Source organism: Triturus cristatus, chromosome 2_1, assembly GCF_964204655.1.
Source record: "Triturus cristatus chromosome 2_1, aTriCri1.1, whole genome shotgun sequence".
Lineage (NCBI taxonomy): Eukaryota > Metazoa > Chordata > Amphibia > Caudata > Salamandridae > Triturus > Triturus cristatus.
The window spans coordinates 1,018,347,048-1,018,371,274 of NC_140581.1; the positions used below are offsets into that span (position 1 = coordinate 1,018,347,048).

The window sequence follows — 24,227 nt, forward strand, 5'->3', positions numbered from 1 at the left end:
CTTAATAGAGCAATTTTATCAGATTGTATAAAATTAGAGAGCTCGGAAAATATTCAATGGATTTCGTATGTGAAGGAATTCATTATTAACATGGGACATCCAATATTCTATAACACACCCTCCTCGCTATCCACGATCTCCAGAAAGGCTTTTAAAATAAGTTGTCTTGCCTTCCTGGAGAATAAACGGTGGCTTGAGGAGAGGACCAAGACATCCGTAATACAACATCAGTTACTTGTGCAAGGTCCTGGTTTACAATTATATTTATCTTCTGAGTATTCCAGCTATAATAGAATGCTATTAGCTAGGTTGAGAACTGGTACCTATCATAGGTTGCTAACTCTCCCAGATAGTAATGATTGGTCATTAAGTCTTCCAAACTGTCCATGTGATGATCTTTCTTTACAATCATCAATACATTGTCTCTTGTTTTGTAAATTTTACGAATGGGGGAGAAAGAGATATTTGATCCCCCTCCTTAAGACTTGGGGTTTGAGACAGTGTAGACCTGCTTATTTGCAGATGCTTCTATTAGAAGATGAAATGACTATTAACGCTGTGTCAAATTTTTTTAAATTCGCAATTCGATGTAGATCATCTATGAACTAATTTATGACTACTTTTGGATTTAGATTTTCCCACTATGCTGTACTTAAAATTCTTTACGTATTTCGATTTTTATTACTGTGTTTTAATTTTATATAACTTTTGTGCTTTTATGATTTTAAATATGAAATCGAATAAAGCTATCTTTGACTTGCAGGCGCCATGTAACTGTATATGTCTACAAACTACAGAGTGGTCAGGCGTGGAAGTACATTCCTCACCTTTCACATAAACCTCCTTTCCATCTCTCACTCATCTATAAGTGAAAGGAAGTGACCAAACTTCGTGCAGGAAAGCTTCACCAAGTTGTTCATATCTACCTATAGCATAATATTTCATACACGAACTGAATTTAAACAAAGTGAACGGGAGCGTGACTAATCCGTGTACAAGCCAAACGGCATAATTCAATTCAGCAACAGAGAAAGGTAAAGGTTCTAATTTTTCAAGACGCAGCAATGCGTAAGTTGCGTCTTTCATGGACATGAACTGCTGTGTTGCCGTCAAATTAAAAGGAAGGAATAACAAAGTGGTATTCATGTAATCCCAAGCGACTCTTCCTGCCTTTAACGTGTGTAATGTCCATGCAAACTGCATAATTGATCGTGTTGGACAGGCCACACGAAGGGCTTGCTCCCTCCCCGCACGACAGGGCCCGAGCTCCGGCCCACCAGACTTAACCCACGAAAAGCACCCGTACTCCGTCTCCCGACGGATCTTCTGCCCTCGGACCTCTACTCATCACGGGGCCCAGCCCCACCGGCTCCCCCGGCCGGTTCAAGCCGCCATCTTGGGCCCTGCACCACGAGGCCGCGTGGCCTCGCCCCGACCCTAAACCCCGGGCCTGACCGGCCCCGACATCCCGGCACCACCATCCACCCGGGAGGTGAGCGGACCACTTGGCAGGTCAATAGGAGGACGAAGTGTCAAGAGCTCTTCCCCCGCCAGGTGTCGATCGCCTCCAGCTCCCCCAGGCGCTGGCTCCACCCCCTGCTGGGTGTCTGGACACCTTCATCCCGGGCCCTCCGACCTCCAAGTGCGAGGGTCCGGACATCAAAGAGCGCCTGCCCTATAACTGGGGCAACTCCGGAGCAGGAAGGCAGTTGTATCCTGGAGTCGAGAGACACCGAGAGAACTCAGCCTTGACGGACTACTGGCGCTGCCGTAGCCCGCTCCTGTGAACCATCGTCCTGCCTGCTGGCGCTGCCGCGGCCTTCTACAACATCCATCCTCGTCGGGACCTGCTGGCGCTGCCGCGGCCCGTTGTAACGACCATCCTCACCGGGACCTGCTGGCGCTGCCGCGGACCGTGTATCGACCATCTTTCCGGGACCTGCTGGCGCTGCCGCGGCCCGTTGTAACGACCATCCTCACCGGGACCTGCTGGCGCTGCCGCGGACCGTACATCGACCATCTTTCCGGGACCTGCTGGCGCTGCCGCGGCCCGCACCAACTAAGCTCGAGGATTGTGAGCTAATCATCATCTCATCCAAACTACCTGACTGGTAGACAGACTGTCCCGCTACCCCTTACCCTGCTTTGAGAGACTTGAATCGAGGGGACCCCTGAGTCCAGACCTCCTTGTAACATTCAACCGTACCTTAAGAAGTGCTTATAAAGAACACTGAACCTTATCCGTGTGTGGTATCTGTCTGTGGGGGGGGAAGTTACTTGTCTGTACGATCGCTGGAGACGGCTCTCCCCGGAGACCTCTCCTCCTGACCCCGGCCGACCCTCCCGGTCCGTCTATCCTTTCTAACAGATCGTAACTGATTTTGACCATGATATAACACAGATACATCATCCTGCACAATGTCTACAACAGAAGAAACAATATTATCTAATGTATATATTCTAGAAGACAAAGTACCAATACTATTATCTATCACGGCCAACACTTTTTCCATGTTGGCCGGATCAATAGCACGTAATCTAGAAGCAGCTTCAAATTGTGACAATTTCCAAACTTCATTGTAAATAGCATAAACGCATCTTTTCGACCTGCCATGTGCAGGACCCTTAATAAAATCATTCAAATCAATTTTATCATTTAATTGTGATAGATGAAGCTTAACTGAAGCTAACGTGGAATGTTGCAGCCATGACTGACATAACTTTCCTACAGAGTAGGTTGTCACTGTGTGTGAAGATGTAAAACGAGGGTCAACCCTAATTTGTGTATACCCAGGAGCCAAATCCAGAAACCGACGTTGACATGAGTCTGAGCTTGTATGCCAAACCAGCCAACCTTCAGGATTCAATTTTGAAACATTGAAGGTGCCGTTGGAAACAAGGGACTGCAACATAGTAAGGGGTAGATCTGTATGATTATCCCAACCAGGATAAGCACCCAGATCCGGGATCGAGGGGAAATTTTATTTTTTAGATGTAGCCAATCCAAAACAGGTGGTCTGAAAAATAGATGAATTCAAAAATAACATGTGGTTTGGAATAAGACAGGCACGATGCAAAGCTTCTGTTCCCTGTACTTGCCACGGTTTGGTTCCCCAAGCCGACTTAAGCTCGATAGTAGCTTTCCATGTCTCATAACCTCCAATAGCCAAATCATCCATGAAGGATTTGGAATACAATAATTTAGTGTGTGCCAATCTAACCTTAGATGCTGGTTCTACCGCCATTTTAATATACAAAGAACCAGGATTTGACAAAACAAAATTGCTCATTATAATTAGCGGTGTTTAAATACAAATCATCAGCATCAAATGCAGCATAATATTTCAAATCTGAAAACAGTGCTTCTATTGCTTGTACATCCCAATCATCTGATCGGATATTTTGCCTAACTACATCACCCATAGAAACACGAAAAACAGTTGGCACATTAATAACTTCGGTGGGACCATGAATTTGAAAGTTCACTGCATCCCACGCAATCCCATCACGGACAGGCCAGGCGGTGATGTTCACAAAAGTCTGGTCCCTTTTCATGATGTGTGATGAGGAATGGGGGGGCCAAAGTTCCATCAATTAATCGAATTGTAGAACGTTCATTCAGGTAGTGTCCATTGATAAGTCTAAAAAACACTACCACAAAGCCAATTGTCATGAATAAAAAAATACATATCAGCACCAGCCAGATGTAAGTCCAAGGTGCAACCAAAAAATGTCTCTTGAACCAGGCAAAAAATTTAGAAATTTTGGAAGGGGCAGTTGAAGTCAATGATCCAGTTTCAAAGGAAGAACGGGACTGGGCAAGTGTCGTTGAACGTAATAGAGGCAAAGGGACTTCTGCTGGATAAGCATACTCAGGATCAACAGTCAGACCACCAGCAGTAGGTGGTACAAGGGGATCAATAACTGCGAGCATCTCCACGGAGACTTCACGCAAGACCGTAGAAGGTGGCACCACCACAGAGTTTCTTATCATTGAAGGGCAAGAAACCGAAGGTGTCATACAATGGAGAATCGGCCACCCGCTGTAGCTTGACATTCTCAATTGAAATGTACCTGTTTTCTTTTCTTCCAGGTAGTGGAGGTAAAACAACTGTACGCGTACCCAGTACTCCCAGCACCGGGACCGGTGCACGATAAGAGGGGCCGAACTCCTTCTTGTTCTCCACCTTCTCACGGACCAGGTCACCAACTCGAGGTAGCCAGCCGACTACCGGAATCTGGAGCGCCGCTTCGGATGTAGAGGGCACGTGTTCCTTTGCTAGAGTGTCTCTGGCTTCTTCTAGATTCTGCAATACAGCACAGTGGTCATCTAGGTCAAAAGGCGCGGCAGCTGCCGCCATGTCTAGACCATCAAGGTCTGGAACAAACATTCTTACTCCAAAGAGCATCATGTACGGGGTCCGCCCACCCAGAGACCTTCTAGGGAGATTATTAAGGGCACGTTGGACGTTATACAAGTGGGCTAGCCAGTTCCGGCCTGTACCTAACACCTTGGCTGTCAATGATTGTTTTAGGTCACGGTTCATTCGTTCCACAACACTATTGCCCTCAGGCCGGTATGGAGACGAAAATTTGACTTAGACCCCCAAACTTTTCATTGCATCTTTGTACGCCTTAGAGGCGAACGCAGGGCCCTGATCAGAATGAAGGGTACCACATGCAAAACTCCCTATAAAGACACGCAATACTTTGATGACAGTCCTGGCAGCAGCACTCCTTTGTGGCCACACCCACAGAAAACGTGTGCACGAATCTACTGCAACCAAGATGTATTTGTACGCAGTATCAGAGGTAAAAGGACCGCAGTGATCTAAATAAACACACGCAAGTGGTTGATTAGATATATGCAGTTGCGTTTGAGGTGGACGTGCGACAGAAGAAGGTTTAATCTGCTGGCAAACGTCACAATTTAGCACATAAGCCCGCACTTGTTTGTACAAACCGTACCACCAGTAACGCTCCTGCAATAGAGAAATAGTTGCTGACACTCCAGCATGCGCTGACGCAACTCCTTCGTGTGCAGCTATTATCAGAGATGGTCTGCGGTCCGCGTTGGGAATTAATCTGTCACCTACGTCGTTAATCCTCACTAACGGGACGTTATCAGGACTTAAGCGATAATGGTATCGAGAAGGGAAACCTCTAGGGTAGTTTTCCCCAGACACTGAAGCAGCAATAGCTGCCAAGATGTCATCATCAATCTTAGATTTGGATCTTGTAACTGCTGCTACTAGATATGTTGCCACTGCTGTTTTTGCTGCTTCGTCAGCCAAACTGTTACCGACAGCATGGACGCCAACTCGTTGGTGACCAAGAGTGTGAATGACATTCACAAGGGGCAGACTTCCTTTAAGTTCTGCCACTCGAGCCCAAAGCATTTTATGCTTCACTGTGCTACCTTTTGAATCACGAAAACCATTCATAATCCAAAAGAACAAGTTACTTACCTTCGGTAACGATGTATCTGTAAGAAACATTAGTTAGTTAGATTCCTCACCTTAGAATATCCCCAGGCGTCAGACTGGATCCGGAAGATTTTTCGTCAGCAATACCCCTTGCGCGTCGCTAGGCGTCGTCTGCGGCTCCGCGTCCGTCGTCGGCGTCGTGCGCCGGGATGACGTCGTCGGAGTACTTAGACGCCGCCCTCGCGCGCTGACGTCAGTTCTTGTACATAGCCTTCCGCGCCAGGAACGCAGAGCCATGCAAAGACCGACACTGGTGCCAAAAATAAAATCTAGGGGCCTGAAAGGACAACCTTAACCCTAGATGTCAGTTCGCAGAACGGGGAGGATGGGAGGGTCGGTGAGGAATCTAACTAACTAATGTTTCTTACAGATACATCGTTACCGAAGGTAAGTAACTTGTTCATCTGAAAGAAACACGTTAGTTAGATTCCTCACCTTAGAATAGATACCCAAGCAATACCATCCCCGGTGGTGGGTCTGCGAACCAAGATCACACCAGAAAGTCCTGGAGGACAGAACGGCCAAAGAAGCCATCCCTCCGGACTTGGCTGTCAAGGCAATAATGCCTGGCAAACGTGTGTAGCGAAGCCCACGTCGCCGCCTGACAGTTGTCCTGCAAAGGGACTCCCCGTCCCAAGGCAGTAGTAGCCGCCGTGGCCCGAGTAGAATGGGCGCGCAGCCCAACAGGAGGGTCCTTTTTAGCCAAGGAATAGCAAATTTTTATACACAAAACGACCCACCGAGAGATGGTCCGTTTGTGCACAGCTTTCCCCTTCTTAGCGCCCACGTACCCAACAAAAAGCTGGTCGTCCACCCGGAACTGTTTTGTGCGGTCCAGATAAAAGGAGAGCGCACGTTTTGGGTCCAGACGGTGGAGCCTCTCTTCCTCTTTGGAAGGATGCGGAGGCGGAAAGAAGGTGGGCAAGGTGACAGACTGCCCAAGGTGAAATGGAGTCACCACTTTAGGAAGAAAGGAGGGACGAGGCCGAAGGACAACCTTGTCCGGATGAACAGATAGAAAAGGAGGCTTTGAAGATAAAGCCTGGAGCTCACTCACCCGTCTAGCCGAGGTGATGGCTACCAGAAAAGCAGTCTTAAGAGTCAGAAGACGAAGAGGACAATTGTGAAGAGGCTCGAAGGGAGCGCACATCAGGAATGTCAATACCAGATTCAAGTCCCACTGAGGCATTACAAAAGGGACAGGAGGGAACGTGTGTGTAATGCCTTTGAGAAAGCGTGTAACCACAGGGGACTTGAAAAGAGAAGGCTGATCAGGAAGCCGCAAGAAGGCGGAGATGGCAGCAAGATAACCTTTCAGGGTGCCCAGGGCAGAGCCCTGCCGGGCCAGAGAAAGAAGGAAGAGGAGAACCTCAGAAAGAGGGGCGGAAAGGGGATCCACAGCCTTTGCTGTGCACCATGCCACAAATTTGTTCCACCGGCAGGCGTATACCGACTTTGTGGAGGGACGCCTGGCTGCCAGAATGATATCACTAACTTCAGGAGGCAAGTCAAATGGCATCAACTGCCGCCGCTCAATCTCCACGCATGGAGGTGGAGGCTGGACAGGTTCGGGTGGAGGACCGTCCCCTGCTGCTGCGACAGAAGATCCTCCCGAAGGGGCAGACGTATCGGGGGATCGGTCAACAGACTGAGTAGCTCGGGATACCAGTATCTTCGTGCCCAATCCGGAGCCACCAAGATGACTTGGGCCCGGTCGTGCCTGATCTTCTTCAGCACTCTGGGCAGAAGTGGTATAGGCGGAAAGGCGTACAACAGACCGCAACTCCACTCGTGACGAAAAGCGTCGCCGAGCGAGTGCCGCCTTGGAAATTCCAACGCGCAGAACTGCTGACATTGCGCGTTCTCTTCGGTGGCGAATAGATCTAACCAAGGCTCTCCCCACTGCTGAAAGAGACCTTGCGCCACTTCGGAGTTCAGACGCCATTCGTGATCCATCATGCACCGGCGGCTGAGTTCGTCTGCTCTGGCGTTCAGAGAGCCCGCCAGATGTTGAACCACTAGGGTGACGCCCTGGTGTTCCAGCCACGTCCAGAGGCGCAGAGCCTCCTGACAAAGGGTCCACGACCCCACTCCGCCCTGTTTGTTGCAATACCACATGGCGGTGGTGTTGTCCGTGAACACCTGCACGACACTTCCCCTGACAGAGGGAAGGAAGGCTTTCAGTGCAAGCCGGATCGCTCTCAACTCCAACAGGTTGATGTGGAGACGAGACTCCGCCGGAGACCAGAGGCCTCTGATCTCCGCCTCTCCCATATGGCCACCCCAACCCAGGAGGGACGCATCCGTCACTACGACATGCTCCGGTTGGGGAAGGGAGAGGCTCTTGCCCTTGACCCACTCGCGGTCCGTGAGCCACCACTGCAACTGCTGTGCAGTGCCCTCCGAGATCAAGACATGGTCGGACAGGTTGCCGTGATGCTGGGCCCACTGAAACTTCAGGTCCCACTGCAGAGCCCGCATGCGCCGCCTGGCGTGATGCACTAGTAGGATGCAGGAGGCCATCAGCCCCAGAAGCCGCAACACTAGCCTGACCGAAACCCGGGATAGAGGCCGAAAGATGGGAATCAAGGCCTGTATATCCCGGACCCGCTGTTCCGGTGGATGGACCCGGAACTGCGCCGAATCGAGAACCGCTCCGATGAAGAGGAGCTTCTGAGAGGGACTCAGGTGCGACTTCGGCACGTTGATGGAAAACCCCAGCAAATGCAGGAGATCCGCCGTAGTCTGGAGGTGGGAGACGACTGCCTGGGGCGAGCCCGCCTTCAACAACCAGTCGTCGAGATAGGGGAAGACTGAAACCCCTGATCTGCGCAGATGAGCTGCGACCACCGCCAACACTTTCGTGAACACCCGAGGGGCACTGGTGAGGCCGAAGGGGAGCACGGTAAACTGAAAGTGCTCTTGGCCCACCGTGAACCGCAGGTAACGCCGGTGGGCCGGCAGGACGGGGATATGAAAATATGCGTCCTGCAAGTCCAACGCTACCATCCAGTCTCCAGGGTCTAGGGCAGCTAAAACCTGAGCCAACGTTAGCATCTTGAACCTGTCCTTTCGGAGGAAGGCATTGACGTTCCGGAGGTCCAAGATAGGGCGTAGGCCCCCCTTGCCCTTCTTGGGAACCAGAAAGTAGTGGGAATAACAACCACGACCTACTTCTGGACTCGGAACGCGCTCGACGGCCCCCTTGGCCAAGAGAGCCGAAACTTCCTTGCGGAGAAGATTCAAATGATCCCCCGAGATACGGTGGTGCTGCGGTGGCATGGCTGGAGGGGTCGTCTCGAAGGGGAGGGAGTAGCCCCTTCGGACGATTTGCAGCACCCACCTGTCCGATGTTATGGACCGCCAGTGGAGCAGGTGATGGCGAACTCTGCCGCCCACTGGCGTGGTATGGGCCTGAAAGCTCGGACTAGGAGGGCTTTGAGGCGGATGCTGCCGGGGTGGAAGTGGGCTGACCACGTCGGCCTCCATTTCCGCCACGGCGGAAGCCACATCCGCGACCGCGCGCAGGTTGGTTCTGCGGCTGGTGGCTTTGCGGACGTGAGGAGGCGCCCCTTCCTTGGCCACGAAAGGGGCGAAAAGCGGAGGTGTGCGCCCGCGGAGCCGAGAGGCCCAAGGACTTGGCCGTAGCCCGGGAGTCTTTAAAGCGGTTCAGCGCACTGTCCGCCTTCTCACCAAACAGGCGAGTGCCATCAAAGGGCATGTCCATGAGGGTGGTCTGGACATCCCCGGAAAATGACGTGGACCGCATCCAGGCGTGGCGGCGGAGCGCCACCGTGGTTGAAATCGCCCGACCCAGCGAGTCCGTGGTGTCAAGCCCACATCGTATGGCGTGCCGTGCTGCATCCCTCCCATCGGCCAAAGCCTGGGTAAGACGCGTCCGGACCTCCTCCGGACACAGGGGCAGCACGTCCTCCACCGTATCCCACAGGGAATGGGAATAACGGTCCAAGAGACAGGCGGTATTTAAGGACCGCAGGCCCAAACTAAGGGACGAGAACAGTTTCTTGCCAAACTGCTCGAGTCTCTTGGAATCCCGGTCTGGCGGAGCGGTCGGGAAGGAGGATTGGGAGGTAGAGGCCTGGATAACCAGACTCTCGGGGGTGGGGTGTTGGGACAGGAAACTGGGGTCGCCCGGAGCAGGGCGGTGGCGCCTGGCAACGTTCCTATCCACAGGAGGAACTGTGGAGGGCTTGGACCAGGTGCCCTGCAGAACGTCAGTGAGGGCCTCGTTGAACGGCAGCAGAGGCTCAGTGGAGCTTGCTGAGGTTTGAAGCACCTCAGTGAGGATGTTAGTCCTCACAGCCACGGCAGGCAACTCGAGCCCAAGGGCCTCGGCCGCCTTGCGCAGCACCACAGAAAATGCTGCACCCTCCTCCGAAGCCACGGTCGGAGGAGAAGTGAATCCAGTGTCTGGCGAGGTGTCCAGCCCACTGGCCTCCCCCAGTTCATCTGCCCAGTCCTGAGAAAGCTGTGACTGAACAGCCATAGGGTCCTCGAACCCCTCCCAGTCGCCCCCTTCTTCCGATTCCTGATAAACAGGAGGAATGATCGGAACCGGACTGTAGAGATGGTAGGACTCAAGCGGCGTCGGATGCGGCGTCGGTCGACGCCGCTGCGGCGCCGGGTCCGGATGAGGGCTAAACTGGGGTGTCGGCGCCAAAGGCGTCGGCGGCGCCGGAGGTGTAGGCGTGTGCGCCGGCGGCGCCGGTGACGGCGTCGGTGGTTCAGGCGTCGGCGCCGGTGGAGGAGTGACTAGGTCAACAGGCGTCGACTGGGGCCCAGGCATGGGCCCCGCGGGGACCTGCGGCGTCGAGACCGGAGTCGTCGACGGCGCCGGGGCCGGAGCCGCCGGCAGGCAAGATCGCCCAGTCGAGTCCGCGGGGCCCGAAGGCGCGCCAGCGGGCGTCGACGGCGGGGCCAGGCTCCTCATGGCCGAGAGGAAGGCACTGATCTCCGCCGGCGCCGCGTCAGTCCCAGGGACCGGAAGGTATGGGGGCGGACGCGGCACCTGCGGCTCCGCCGGAGCCGCGGGGGTGGAACCACCCTGACCCTCGGCCGAGTCGCGCGACCGGCGAGGGGAGTCCGAAGAGCGGTGTCGGCTCTTGGACTTCTTTGAGCGTTTGGACTTACCCGACGACTTGGAGCCGGACGATCGATGGCGTCGGCTAGGGCTCCGCGAGCGATCCTTGGACCTCCTCCTGGACCGGGATCGCGCACGACGCGGAGCCGAGTGGCGAAGCTCGAGAAGCTTGCGGGACCGCTCCCGCCTAGCCTTCGAAGTCAGGGCCTGGCAGTCGTTGCACGACTCCGCGTCGTGGTCGGGGCCTAAGCAGTAGAGGCACCGGCGGTGGTGATCGGTCACCGACATCAGTCGATGGCAATCCTCGCAAGCCTTGAACCCAGGCATCCTACCGGCACCAGATGTCGACAGACAAGGATCAAAAATGATCAAAAAAGATTTAGTCAAAAAAGACTAAAAGGGGTAGCTCTCCCGGATCTGCGCTTACTGGCGCGGAAAAAAGAAGAACTGACGTCAGCGCGCGAGGGCGGCGTCTAAGTACTCCGACGACGTCATCCCGGCGCACGACGCCGACGACAGACGCGGAGCCGCAGACGACGCCTAGCGACGCGCAAGGGGTATTGCTGATGAAAAATCTTCCGGATCCAGTCTGACGCCTGGGGATATTCTAAGGTGAGGAATCTAACTAACGTGTTTCTTTCAGATCAGTAAATTGTCGTTGTAACATTGAACACAATAGTAAGAATCACTCACTATAAGAGTAGTGACCCTGTGATCAGCAAACTCCAGTGCAAGCACTAGAGCACGAAGCTCCGCCAATTGCGTGGTACAATCACCCAATGACTGCGTATGCACTGCATCAGATTGGAACTCTCCATTTACGAAAGTACCGACTACAACTGCGCAAGCCGCCGAATAAGCGTGCTTTGATCCAGTTGCGGGTTGCGCAGACCCATCAGTGTATATGACACAATGGTATTCCTCCAGCGGGCGCATTGAGAGAGGAGCAGGATGAACAAATTCATACTCCAAACTCTCCTGAGTCTGCAACCCTGCGTCAAAGATGTATTCGACGTCAGGTGAAGCTAAGGAGGTCGCCCATTGTATCCACCTTGGATGTAAAGCCTTAGAATTCGGTACACTAGCTTTTGTGACTGCCTCGAGGGCAGGGAACGGTGTTACCACCAGCATACGCTTTCCCTGTGATAGCGCTCGCTCTTTCAGGATCGCCATCTGAACTGCTGTCAAGATTTTTTCAACAGTGGAAAATCGCAGCTCAGCTGAAGTGTACAGATGAGATTTGTATGCAATGGGGACTGTATCGCCCTAATTAAACGTCAAGTACGTGAAACCTTCCGCGCCTGGAACAATTCTAATGACCAGGTTTGTGTGGTTGTCACGAGTTTGTAAAAATTTAGCAGTAAGAAGATCAGTCTGCAATGAATACAATGCAGCTGAATGCTCTGGCAGCCAGCATGATTTGGTAAAAGTTGGTTGTACCAAGGCATAAAGAGTCTTGATACGCTGGGCATAATCAGGAATGTAGGAACGACCGAAATTCAGAAAGCCCAGCAACGATTGTAGTTTTTTCAGAGTTGTAGGGATACGAAGGCATGCGCATTTCTCATGGAACTGCGGAGCCAAGCCTCGACCCTCATTATTGAGTTCGTACCCCAAGAACAACACTGTGAACTCGGCAATGTGGGACTTCTTAAAGTTAAACTTGTAACCGAAGTCTGCAAACATAGTGATTATGTTATCCACGCGAGCAAGGTGTGGAAGCAACTCGTCGTCAGTTAGATAGATGTCATCAACATACGAGTATGCCTCCGGGTCTATCATCTCTAAGAGAGAGACCACCCGAGCAGCAAAAACTCCAGGGCTGTTCTTGTAACTCATCGGGAGTCTTTTGAACAATTTTTGTTTTCCACCAGAGGTGAATGCTGTCCACTCATAACTATGAGGGGCCAGGTTATGGCAATAAAAACCATTGGACAAGTCAAGTGTGGTTTTGAACCGTTTTCTCACAAGACTATCGACGAGAGCCGAACTATGAGTATTCTGTACCGCACACGTCCGACAGTGCGAGTGTAAGTGCCGGTAATCCAAAACTAGGCGGTACGACCCGTCAGGCTTCGTCACAGTGAATAAAGGATTATTCATGGGTGACACACATGTTTCAATCACTCCCTGATACTCTAATTCTTCAAGGATGGACGCGACGTGAGACCTCGCCTCGCGACGCATGGGGTATTGGGGTTGAGGCTGGGGATCGGACCGCAATGGAATGTCATGGTTGGGAGAACATTTATCCCAGCCTACCTGATTATGATACAGCGCAGGTGCAAGCACCTGTGCCCACTCCCCGGCTAACCTATTAGACTCTTCCTTGGGCACTGTGTGCCCGAAGGCAGGAAGAATAACTTCCTCCCCTCTTGGAGCGTTTAAAACGAAAGCCGGAGGCCAATCTCTTTCCGCCAAAAGAATGTCATAGGTGGTAGTTAGATGGTCCCAAAACACCACTTTAATTTTGCGCTGTATGTCACCCTCAATATTAAGGACTATTTCAAACAATTTTTCCGGGGGGGCTACGCGAGTATCAGCAGTTTCAACTGTTACATAAATATCAGTTGCTGTCGCCTCCAGATATGGACGCAATGCTTCCCGCACTACTGTAACTTCCGCCGCGCTGTCTAGCAGCGTTAGTGCCCATGTCAGGTTCCGAAGCTGTGTCCGTACCAGGCATACCTCGCTGAGATCGCAGCAACTTTCTTTTTCTGAATCGGGGGACGTTGTCTCGCAGCGTCTTCCTGTTTGCCTTTTCCGTCAGTCTGGCGGGGCTCGTCTCGACCTTGAGTTCCCCGTCCTTTCCCATGCTCTCCACCACCAGTTTGTACAGTCGATCTTTCCTGTGAAGAACGAGGAGAGCGTTGTTCAGAAACCTGAAATCTATCAGGTGACTTAATATGAGTACGATCGCGCAAATCATATGTGCGTTCACTAAACGACTGAACAGGCGAGGCAGAACGAGAAACCTGTTTCTGTTGCTGTTTCTCTTGTTTCTTAGTACGCCAACTTTGTTTTGGAAAGTTGGGCTTCTCGTCTTTTGTAGACGAACTCACCTTAGTTTGCTGCACTACATCAGGAATCTTGATGGTGGGCTTCACGCCTAGGGCACTACGTCCAACCATCCTATAGGCTTTAGCAATAATTTTTGCAAACTCCCTTGGTTTGTCGGCATCAGCCACAAGTGCCAGCATGTTTCCAACTTGGAACTGCATGGCATCTCCTTTGAGGTTGCCCATAATCATGGAACAAACCAAATCGAAACTGTCAACAAGCCGCATACCCAATTCAATAGCTGCCTCTGCACCATGATTTTCTTGGCCTCTCTTGATGACAGAGGGTAGTACAGACAGAGACGGAGTGCCGTAGCACTTCGAATATGTCGCAGCAAAAACCTTGCCCCAATTGTCACAATCGACAATGTCTGGGACCAGGTCCTTTGGCAAAGTAATGGTGAGTATCCTGTGTTTATCTACAGGATTCGTATTTGGAAATACGGCATCAAGTTGATCAATTTTTTCAGCAAGCCAAAAAGGAAATTCTTCTTTACTCAGGGGGCGCTTGCCGACTACCGCATTAACCATAACCGGGCTTATGACCACCGCGTGCGGGCGATCAGCCGCGTGTCCCGCAACTGCAGGTGCCCCCACCTGTACAGTGCGTGACACATACTGCACTAAAGCCCTATGGACCGCAATCAGGGCTGTGTGTAGTGTTCGTAAGTCAGCCACACCCACCGTTAGGTATCGTGGATGAGGCGCATATCCGGCCAGTACCGGCCATGTGGCCCCTGCGATGGACAATGGGCCCATTCTCGCCGGTACGACCTCATGGGGGAGGGCGCCATTAAACCAAATAGAATGCTGCCAAGCAGAAATAGGTATTTCTAGTGTCCTATATGGGGCATAGACCGCAGGCACAGGCGTGGCTCTATATTCGTGGAACAAACCATCGTCTGCATCTACCTGTTCAAAGGTCACCCAAGAGTAAAACAACTCATAAGGGTGTGAGGCATCAGCACTCACTACAAAGACCACGGCCATCCCGTCATCAGGCACCCCATACGTCCTCAAATGAGTGAGTAGAGGCACCCTACTATGAGCGGGAATATTGACCGCCATAAGGACACACTAAAAAGCAACAACGATCTTTACAGTAGCACTTGGGCTCAGAAAAAAGAAACCTTTTTAATTATCAAGCTTGAAAGAACCTCTAGTTGAAAACCTAGGTAGGTTAAGCCGTCACCCCCGTTTTCCGGAAACTAGAGTGAGGGCTGTTGTGGACTAATACAAGCACTACTAAGGCGTCTCAGATCTTAAGACCAAACGTTAGGTGCGCCATGTTGCAGGGATTCTGCTTTTGCACAGAACTATGCGCAGGAAACCAGGACCTCAGAGAATTGTGGTGTACCAGAAACTCCCCTCAGAACCAAGAACCCCTATCCGACTAGCTTAGTGTCCCATTCGTTAGCCTAGATTTAACTAGGCGGTCCCAATTTATAGACAACCCAGAACAAGCGACTTAGATATTCTCAGGAGTGGTGGGAATCCGAAATACCCGTTTGTACATTTATATTCGTCCACAACAGAATAATAAAGACACGGTAAAAGTTTAAAGAGTTTATTTTATAAACCTCGCGTCCTAAGATGCAGTACTTTGGCTAACACTAGTAAACAAATGGTTAAGATCAAGACCATCAGCATTGTTACAATACCATATAAAATGAAAGGAGCAATCATATTAATAATGACAGTGGTTTACATCCACACTCCTTTCTCTAACATCTAACACATTATTATTATTGTTATACTAATAGAAGGTCTCATAGGCTTGCATAGGGGACCCCATACCTTATAGATCAGCGTAGTGAAATCACATCAAAGGATCAGCTAGCTTTCTTATGCTTCAGCTCTTCTGTTCGAATGAATCTAAAAACTCCTGTGCTGTCATATTAAAAGCACTCGTCCTTCAAATATTGGCAGCTTCATGTGTGATATGTCTAAAAGGTGGTACGATCAATCTGAACACAGCACCCTGTACTGTCTAGTGACCTAGACTCGTTCTCTGCACGATGTACAGACGAAGGTCGCAGCACAATGCTAAGAATGCTAAACAACTAACTGTTATTCTGTGAGATAATGTCGAGCAAGCATTTCTAAAATGAATAACACATAACAACAGTGTCGCGTGCAAAAGCCTCAGAAACGACAAGCTGGCTTTCTAACCATTGTGCCTGTTATGCTAACTTAGCGTTGTAAATAGGGAGGGGTTAAACCATCCCACACTGTAAAGAAGTCCAAGGGGCACACTGGAAGCTTTAAGTAGATTTATTCATAAGTACAAGTAAAGGACCACCAGCCCATGCAGCAGTCAACTTCCAACTGCCAAGGATGCAGCCACAGATAACAGAGCATTCTGTTATCAAGCAATGACACATGGAATGGAGGGACGCTGCCCAGCAACAGAGATAGGAAGGAAAGAAAGACAGGGCACAAGGATATGGAAGGAAAGGAAAGAAAGAAGCAAAACCACAACACATCTCCCTCCCATAGAATAAGCAAGAATTATATTGCAAGGTACAGAAAGGAAAGAAAGTTATTATAACTGTACATGTTTAAAACATTTCATAGTCCCTATGCCAGGACGGTCTAAATCTCAACCTCCGGTTGGGCACATCAATCCCAGAATTGTCACATAATCAAGAAGGTCCATGTCCTCTTGAGGAAACAAAACCCCATTCACGTCCATGAGCATTGGAACCAAGTTGCCATTTAACTAACCTGGACATGCTCTATACCTCACCAGAATTCAGCACAACAACATTCTTCCTGACTTCTTTGATGATAAAGGGCCCCATATACCAAGAACAACTTTTCTTCAAGAAACCAGGATTCCTGAGCAACACCTCATCCCCAACATTCCAGTGCTTGAGGAGAGATTAATTCTTCAAGTCAAACCTTCTTTTGTATTTTTCTTGGTGAAGTCTCCGTCTAGAAGCAACCTGCTCATCCATCCCCACATCATTCACATCCAACCTTAACCAAGCAGGACTCAACTTGTCATGAGGTTTCCTACCTCCCAGAATTGAACAAGCATTGGCATAGCCAATAGGTCTCGCCTTTGGGACCTTATAAGTGTTTAGTTATCCAGCACAATATCCTTGGTGCAACAACATCAACTGTTGCATGGCTAAACACTATAAGTTCCCAAAGGCGAGACCTATTAGCTATGCCAATGCTTGTTAGGTTTCTCTACCAGACAGTTTTAGCTGTTCGGTTGAGAAAGCCCTCTTGTGGACTATCCCAAAAATGTACAGAGGGCTTAGAGCCCGCCCATTGCTTCCATTGCCCGGCGTTAGTGTCACTCTTATTTCTCCATAGCATTAGCAAAAAATCAATTCTCTTTTTAATTATGTTGTACAGCATTGCCAAAACGCAAAGATAAGAGATTGCAAAGGCGAGGCCTTTGCTTTCCCAATGCTTGCTATGGTCTGCAATAACCAAGACCTTTTGTTTTTCCCCAAAAAAATCTTTAATGGTACATACATATACATACAAACATATATACAGGGGTTTTCATCTATTAGTCTTTTGCAGTGTCATTCATTGTGTGTTTCTGCCCACCACAGCTTGCAGCATGGGCCAATGAATCAACCCAGTTCAACCATTATTGCGCATCAGTTTAAAAAGTATTTATGGAACAATGTGTCTTTTTCTATAAAAATGTATTTTTATTTATTCAGTGTTTTGCTTTCTTTTATTTTGTGAGGGCCCAGGAAGATTCTCAGAAACTGCTCCCCAACCCTCACTGCTATTTGTGTGAGAGATGCAGTAGGCCAGCGTTGGTTATAACAAGAGGGCAATGAAAGTATATGGGCCTGACTAGCTCATATCCCTGAAGGGTCAAACCTGTACAGAGACTTTATTATATGGGGTCTGACATATTACTATAGTACTTACGGATTCTATGTTTGTTAGCCTGAGGCTAGAAGATTTGAATTTGAGAATCTTTTTTAAGCTGGAGTTACATTTTGTTTTTTCCAACCATAATTTGATACAGGTTTGCGATTTTATGCACAGCATTTACTGGTGTATATTAGTGTCTTAAAATCTGGCCAGAAAGCTTTAGCTATTTGCCAGGCTCTTGCAGAAATTTGTTTCATAAAGTGCATACACAGAGTCAGGAATGGGTCAGCCCACTTCAATCGTAAGCGTTATAGCACCCCCGACTGATAGCACTGCGCATGCAAATATGCTTCAGAGCTAGCCAGTCACTTTAGTCATTTTATTGGCCTGGTCTGTTTGTATTTATTTTTTGAATGGCTGACCGCTTTGTAGAAAATCCTACTAAGCTGTTCTTTTAATCTGAAGTGCCCTGCATCTCACGTGGCCACAGACTCTAAATAGAGCAACCATCTTGAACGGTACACCTATAGTGTATGTATCAGCATTCCAAGATAACCAGCACACTTGTAAACGTCAGACATCTAGGAAAAGTATAGCTGTTAATCACTATACTCAAAAGTATTTGTATTATTCGCATATAAACACGCCCACCAAGTTCACGCTGTAGCATTTTTATTTTATTTCCTTTCATTTATCTTGCAAAAGCTTGTTGAATTGGTGTGCGTTTAATTATCGACGGGCAAATGTAACAATTGTGAGGATACATTGATGCATGAGTTTGAGGCTGCAAGAATGCTCATATGAAGCGATACTGGGTAATTAAACTCACCAGTAAATGAAAAGGCACTTCAATTGTAAGACAATCTACTGACTGGCATTATCAACCTTTTAGTCGTGAGTTTAAATTGTGCTTAGATTACAGTAAAAAAAGCCAACATAAATGCCTTGCACGTTGGCCTGAGATACTTTACAATAAACGTTTCTAAATACACTTGCCTGCATGCAATCACTTATCTATTAAAATTAAATGTGATGGGTAATTTTTATATTAAGCATTACTGCCACATTAAGTGAAAGCGTTTTTTCTGGTGCGAGTCGAAGAGTCAGCCATTCTAAAAGAAGATGGAGACTTCAAGATCACGCTCTGCGGGTTTTGCATTTGGGGGCGTGCCTATAACAAATTTGTCGACATATCCTGGATTCCTTGCCACGAGAAAGTGTAATGGCACTACTTACCGAGCTGTCTCCCTTCTTCGGAACCGAAGCCTTCCTTGGGAAGATGATCAGTTTGGAGCGGTACTCCTTCAGTATTTGCACGTTGCACTGGAGGGATTCGGCACTTCGGTTATGACGACGGGGATCCACAGAGATGCCGATGGTGCGGGCCACCTTCTTGTTGATGCCAGCCAACTGTGGAGAGAAGAGAAAGTTAGCGTGACCTCCTCCATGCGGCCTCTAGACAGACGCTCTCCTTACTGACAGTCAGTCATCAGATAAAAGGGTTCAAGGTAAGAGAAGATCGTACAAAGTGTAAAACTTGGTCGAACCAAGCATCCAGTTGAAAGGCGACAGATGAAGCATTGGCGGTCCATGTATGGCAAGGTTAGTCTGGATATGTAATTGTGCACAGGTCAAAGCTGCAGTGAGAAGGAATAGGTGATCGGACAGTCTGTGCAGACCGGGTGTGAACCCAAAGTGAGTTAAAACAAGTCCAGCTCTTATTGCGAACACTATAAATAACCCAAAACAATTTAAGAACCATTGTGAATTCATGGTACTTTCATCTGAAGTAGGACTGTATAGTCATCCTTAATATGGCCACACAAACCGAAATATTGTACCGCTTATATATTTCAAATTAAACTGCTGAACTTTGATCTGGGCCTCAGAACGAGTGTTACATTAATCCACAGGTTGCCTTTAAAAAAACATCTTAGAGTTCATCTACGTAAAAGCCACTGCCACCGGGTTCTTACCTTTAGCTCTTCCAAGCTGAACCCCCTGCCAGCGTGGACTTTGGTGTGATATCTGATGGTGGGACATCTTGCGATAGGTCTAATGGGCCCAGAAATGGGACGGGGCGCAATTAGCCGAGCCTTTGCCTGACGTGCCTGCCGCCTGTTCAAAAGAATAGAATATCAATATCTCCTCTTATGCACGCTGGCTAGCCACAGTCAAATACATATCATGAAACCCCTTACGCACAAAAACGTATTAAAAAAATCCAGCGCGCGCGCCTCGCGCAAGTAGGGGGTGGGGGAGTGAGGCCGAGAGCAGGCAGCATTTCCCTTGCGGGAGGGAGCGTGATAATTACTAACATATGGCACCGCCCGCTCCCGCAATGAAATCGCCAGACGTGCACGCGTTGCCATTGGAAGCAATGCAACGCGTGCATGTTTTTGCCTGCAAAGCTGCATCGATTTCAAGAGGTCTCTTTCCTATGCAACGCATGCGCGCTGCGTAGGCGAGACCTAAAAAGGAGAAAGGGACGTCAAACAATTTGGAGTATTACGGTGAGCCCACCATGTTTCTCTGAGCATTTTCTTAAGGGAAGACCTGGTTTGCAAAGCCCTCTGGGCACAACATTTGACCAATTTATTCATACTTTCAGCCAGACCATTGGCTTGTGGCGAATATAAAGCCGTCTTCAATTGGGTACTAGACAATTCTCTTAGAAACTTGTTCATCTGGTGTGAGACAAATTGAACTTCATTGTCAGTGATGAGGTGTTTAGGAATACCCTCTCTGGAGAACACCTCAGAAAGAAATTCAATGACAGCTCTAGTGTTAACAGCAGGCACACATTTGGTAACCACCCACTTGGAAGTGTAATCCACCAACAACAATACATAGCGCTCATCATGAACAAACAATTCAAAAGGTCCAGCAATGTCCAAACCCAACTTGGACCAGGGCTCAGAGGGAACCTCCACAGGCGAGAGTGGTGCAGTACAAGTTTTTTACTCTTATCACTATTGGCACATTCCCAACAGTCTTTGCCAACTTCCTCAATTTGTTGATCCATTGTCGGCCACCAGTATCACTCACGAACCCTGGCTTTTGTCAAATTCCTCCCTAAGTGTCCCTCATGTGCTAAATTTATAAGCTTACACCTAAGATCACGTGGAGGTATCACTCGATTACCTCTCAACAACTTCTCATCAAAAACACACTACTCATCCTTGACATTGATGAAACATTTCAAAGCTTCAGGTACATCCTTGTCTGCTGGCCAACCTTTAATTGAAAACTCCTTGACCATTTCCAAATCATTGTCACCACGAGAAGCAAAAGACCACTCATCAGAATTACCAGCAGTCTCATGCACCCATCCCAAAAGGGAATTTTACACTTCCACACCAGATTGATCCAACGGTAACCTTGAGAAACAATCTGCAATGGCATTCTTCGATCCAGGGATATACTCAACCACAAAATTGAACTCAGACAACCCCTCCATCCAACGTTTGATCCTTGGAGATATATTGTCAACTTCTCTGTATGTGAAAATTTGGCATAGCGGACGATGGTCAGTCCTGACAACCACAGGTAAACCCCAAAGATAGAACTTGAAATGGCGAACAGCCCAGAAGACCGCCAACGCCTCTCGCTCAATCACCGAGTAGCGCTCTTCTGCACCCCTGAGTGAGCGAGAGGCGAAAGCAACAATTCTCGACTCACTATCCACAACCTGCGACAAAACCGCCCCCAAGCCGAGCATGCTGGCATCAGTGGACAGTATAGTTTTCTTGCAAGCATCAAAATGCCCCAACGTGGGCATGCTACCAATTACACTCTTGATAGAGGTAAAAGCAGAGGAGCAATCATCAGACCACGAACATTTAGCTCCCTTTTTGAGCAACATCCTGAGAGGAGAAGAGACACAAGCAAAATTAGGAACAAACTTGGAGCAAAGTTTTGCCAACCCTAGAAATGACTGAACTTGATCTTTGTTTACAGGTACAGGGGCTTTCACAATGCTCTCAGCAAGATCTAATTTAGGACTAATCCCTTCACCAGAGATGGTATGTCCTAGGTAGTTCACAGAAGACACGGAATTTACATTTTTCCTATTTGATAACCAGACCTGCATCTTGCAGTCGTTGTAGAACTTTCCACAATTCTTTATCATGTTCCTGCTGGTCCTTCCCATAAACAAGAATATCATCTTGAAAAATGAGTACCTTGGGCAATCCTTCAAGAACCTTATTCATCACCCTCTGTAAGCAGGCTGCAGCGAATGCCAGGCCAAAGGGCATGCAAATGAATTTGAAAGCCCCCAGAGGCGTCACAAATGATGTCAAATGCCTGGAGTCTGGATGAAGTAGAACTTGATGATAGGCAGATGATAGGTCCATCACGCTAAAACATTTAGCATCTTTGATAAGGGCAAGAGTTTCAGAGATGTTTGGCAAGGGTTGCCTGTCAACCCAAATATGTTTGTTTAGACTGAGTAAGTCCAAACACATGCACATCTCCTTGCCTCCATCTTTGGGTGCCAAAACAATGGGAGCCAACCACTGAGAGCATTCGATTTCTACAATAACACTAGCAGCTAACAATCTCTTGAGCTCTTGATCTAAAGGTTCCATCAACATGTGGGGAACTTTTCTTACTTTACTGACACATGGTTGAGCATTCTGTTTTAAAACAATTTTATATTCAAAGTTTTTGAGTAGACCTAAACCATCACTGAAAACCTTAGAATATTGTGAAGAGACATCATCAGATAATGAACCAGAAGACAAAAGTAACACTTTCTCAGGTGAATTGGGATCTAAAGTGATGTCCATATCCCTCTGGTGTCTCCACCCAAGGAGATTATCTCCCCTTTTCGCCACATACACTTTCCCAACTGTCTCTCTATCCTTGAACTGAATTTTCTTAACCACAAACCCCAAAACATAAATTTTGACACCACCATAACCTACTGGGTTGATGTCTGGAGGAGACAGCTCAACTTTGTCCATACCAAAAACACCAACCATGGTGTAAGGTGAACCTGAATCAGCCAACACCGAAAATTGTTCACCACCTCACATTCAGGCATATCCAGTTTATCACTATCCACAACTCCATCTTTTTTACACTGAACATAAACTTTTTCTCCTGCTCAACATAACGTACAGTCTGATTCCTACTACTGCGACAAACACGTGCGTAATGACCTTTTTTCCACATTTATTGCAAATAATATAGCTTGCAAAACAATTGGAACTGTTAGGTAGGTGATTCTCACTCCCACACCTAAAGCACTTAAACCCATTCCTGTTGTTCCTGGACCCCGACTGTTCAGAATCAAAAGACTTGTACTTTGAGACAGTTTGTTCCAAATCAGAATTTTTTTTTCTTTCTCATTACGACTCCCCTTGGATGTCCCCTTGGAATCATCTCTCTTGAAATCATCTTTCTTAACTTCATGAATGGCTTTGTTATCTACAGCAACATCACTATTTTTTTCCACTCTCATCTCACGCACTCACATATTAGTATTTTCCACGCTCTCCACAATAGTTAAAGTTTCCTTGAGATCTGGATTTTTAGCAAGGAGCTTCTGCTGAACTTTCGCATCATTGGTGCACCTAACAATCTGATCCCTAATAAGAGAATCAGTGAGTTGTTCAAACTCACAGGTACGAGCTAACGTTTTCAAGGTAGCCACATAGTTACCAATCTTCTCTTGCTTACCTTGAATTCCTAGAAAAAAATATATGGCGTTCTAAAACTACATTAATTTTTGAGCCAAAATGTTTTTCAAGCATCATAACAGACATATCATACACGTTTTCAGGTTCACCCTCTCCACGTCCCAAAACAATTTCATCCAAACTGTCGTAAACATGCCTGCCCTCAACTCCCAAATTATGCAATAGTGTAGCTTGTTTTCTCACAGCTGAAAACTTTTCTCCCCCAATAGCTAACAACTAGGAATCAAATAAAGGCTTCCATCTTTTCCAAGGTAAAATGGGATCACCCACATCAGAGAGAAATTGTGGTGGTTGAGACACGCTAGAAGAAGCCATCCTAAAGAAAACACAATGCAAAAAGTGATAAAGAATGAAATAAAAGCAATTGCATTAAAAGTACACAATCACTTTAACTAATATCACACAATTCTATGATAAATGAAAAGTGAAAATAATCCCCCAAAAACAAATTGATCCCCAAACTGTAGATGAACAGGAACTATAACTCAATGTAAGTAATCATAACATCGTACCAGAAACTGTAATATAGTTTACCAACATAAAATCCACTTGCAAGTGAGCGTATCACTGACACGCTGTAGAGAAAAATTGCTTCCAAAGTTTAGTGTGCAAAGTTCCATTTGAAAGTGAGCGCATCACTGATACGCTGAGGAGAAAAGTTGCTTCTAAATTGTCAAAAAGACAAGAGTATTGAAAGAACAGTGTGCGCATCACTGACACGCCAAAGAAACCAAATTTTACTTATAAGGCATTTATATAAAAGGAATAAGTGTGTGCATCACTGACACACCAAGGAAACAACAATCTTACTTGAAAGGCATGTTGCTGTTGCTGAAATGCGCAACAGAATGTGGTTCGCAAAACGTGATTGGCAAAAAACAGACTGAATGTACAGTCAAAATATGGCGGCACGTTGTCCGCGTCATGCCGGGTGGCTCCCGGCACGTAGATGCAGTGCAGCGTCTTAGGCAAGTGACAATGAAGGCTTGCGCGTCACAACACAAAGCTCCACGAAGGATCG

General features: G+C 48.1%; 1 protein-coding gene across 2 annotated transcripts in view; it reads right to left on the minus strand.

The window, feature by feature from the left end:
• The window catches only part of LOC146866247 (large ribosomal subunit protein eL13-like), a 257,237-nt gene that overhangs the window by 167,509 nt on the left and 65,501 nt on the right, over window positions 1-24,227 (minus strand). For both annotated transcript variants that reach the window (XM_085634992.1, XM_085634999.1), the window contains exons 4-5: window positions 19,475-19,616; window positions 18,735-18,908 (exon numbers count right to left, since the gene is read on the minus strand). In XM_085634992.1, the coding sequence (XP_085491118.1) occupies window positions 18,735-18,908; window positions 19,475-19,616 (316 nt within the window). The remainder of the gene's footprint in view (window positions 1-18,734; window positions 18,909-19,474; window positions 19,617-24,227) is intronic.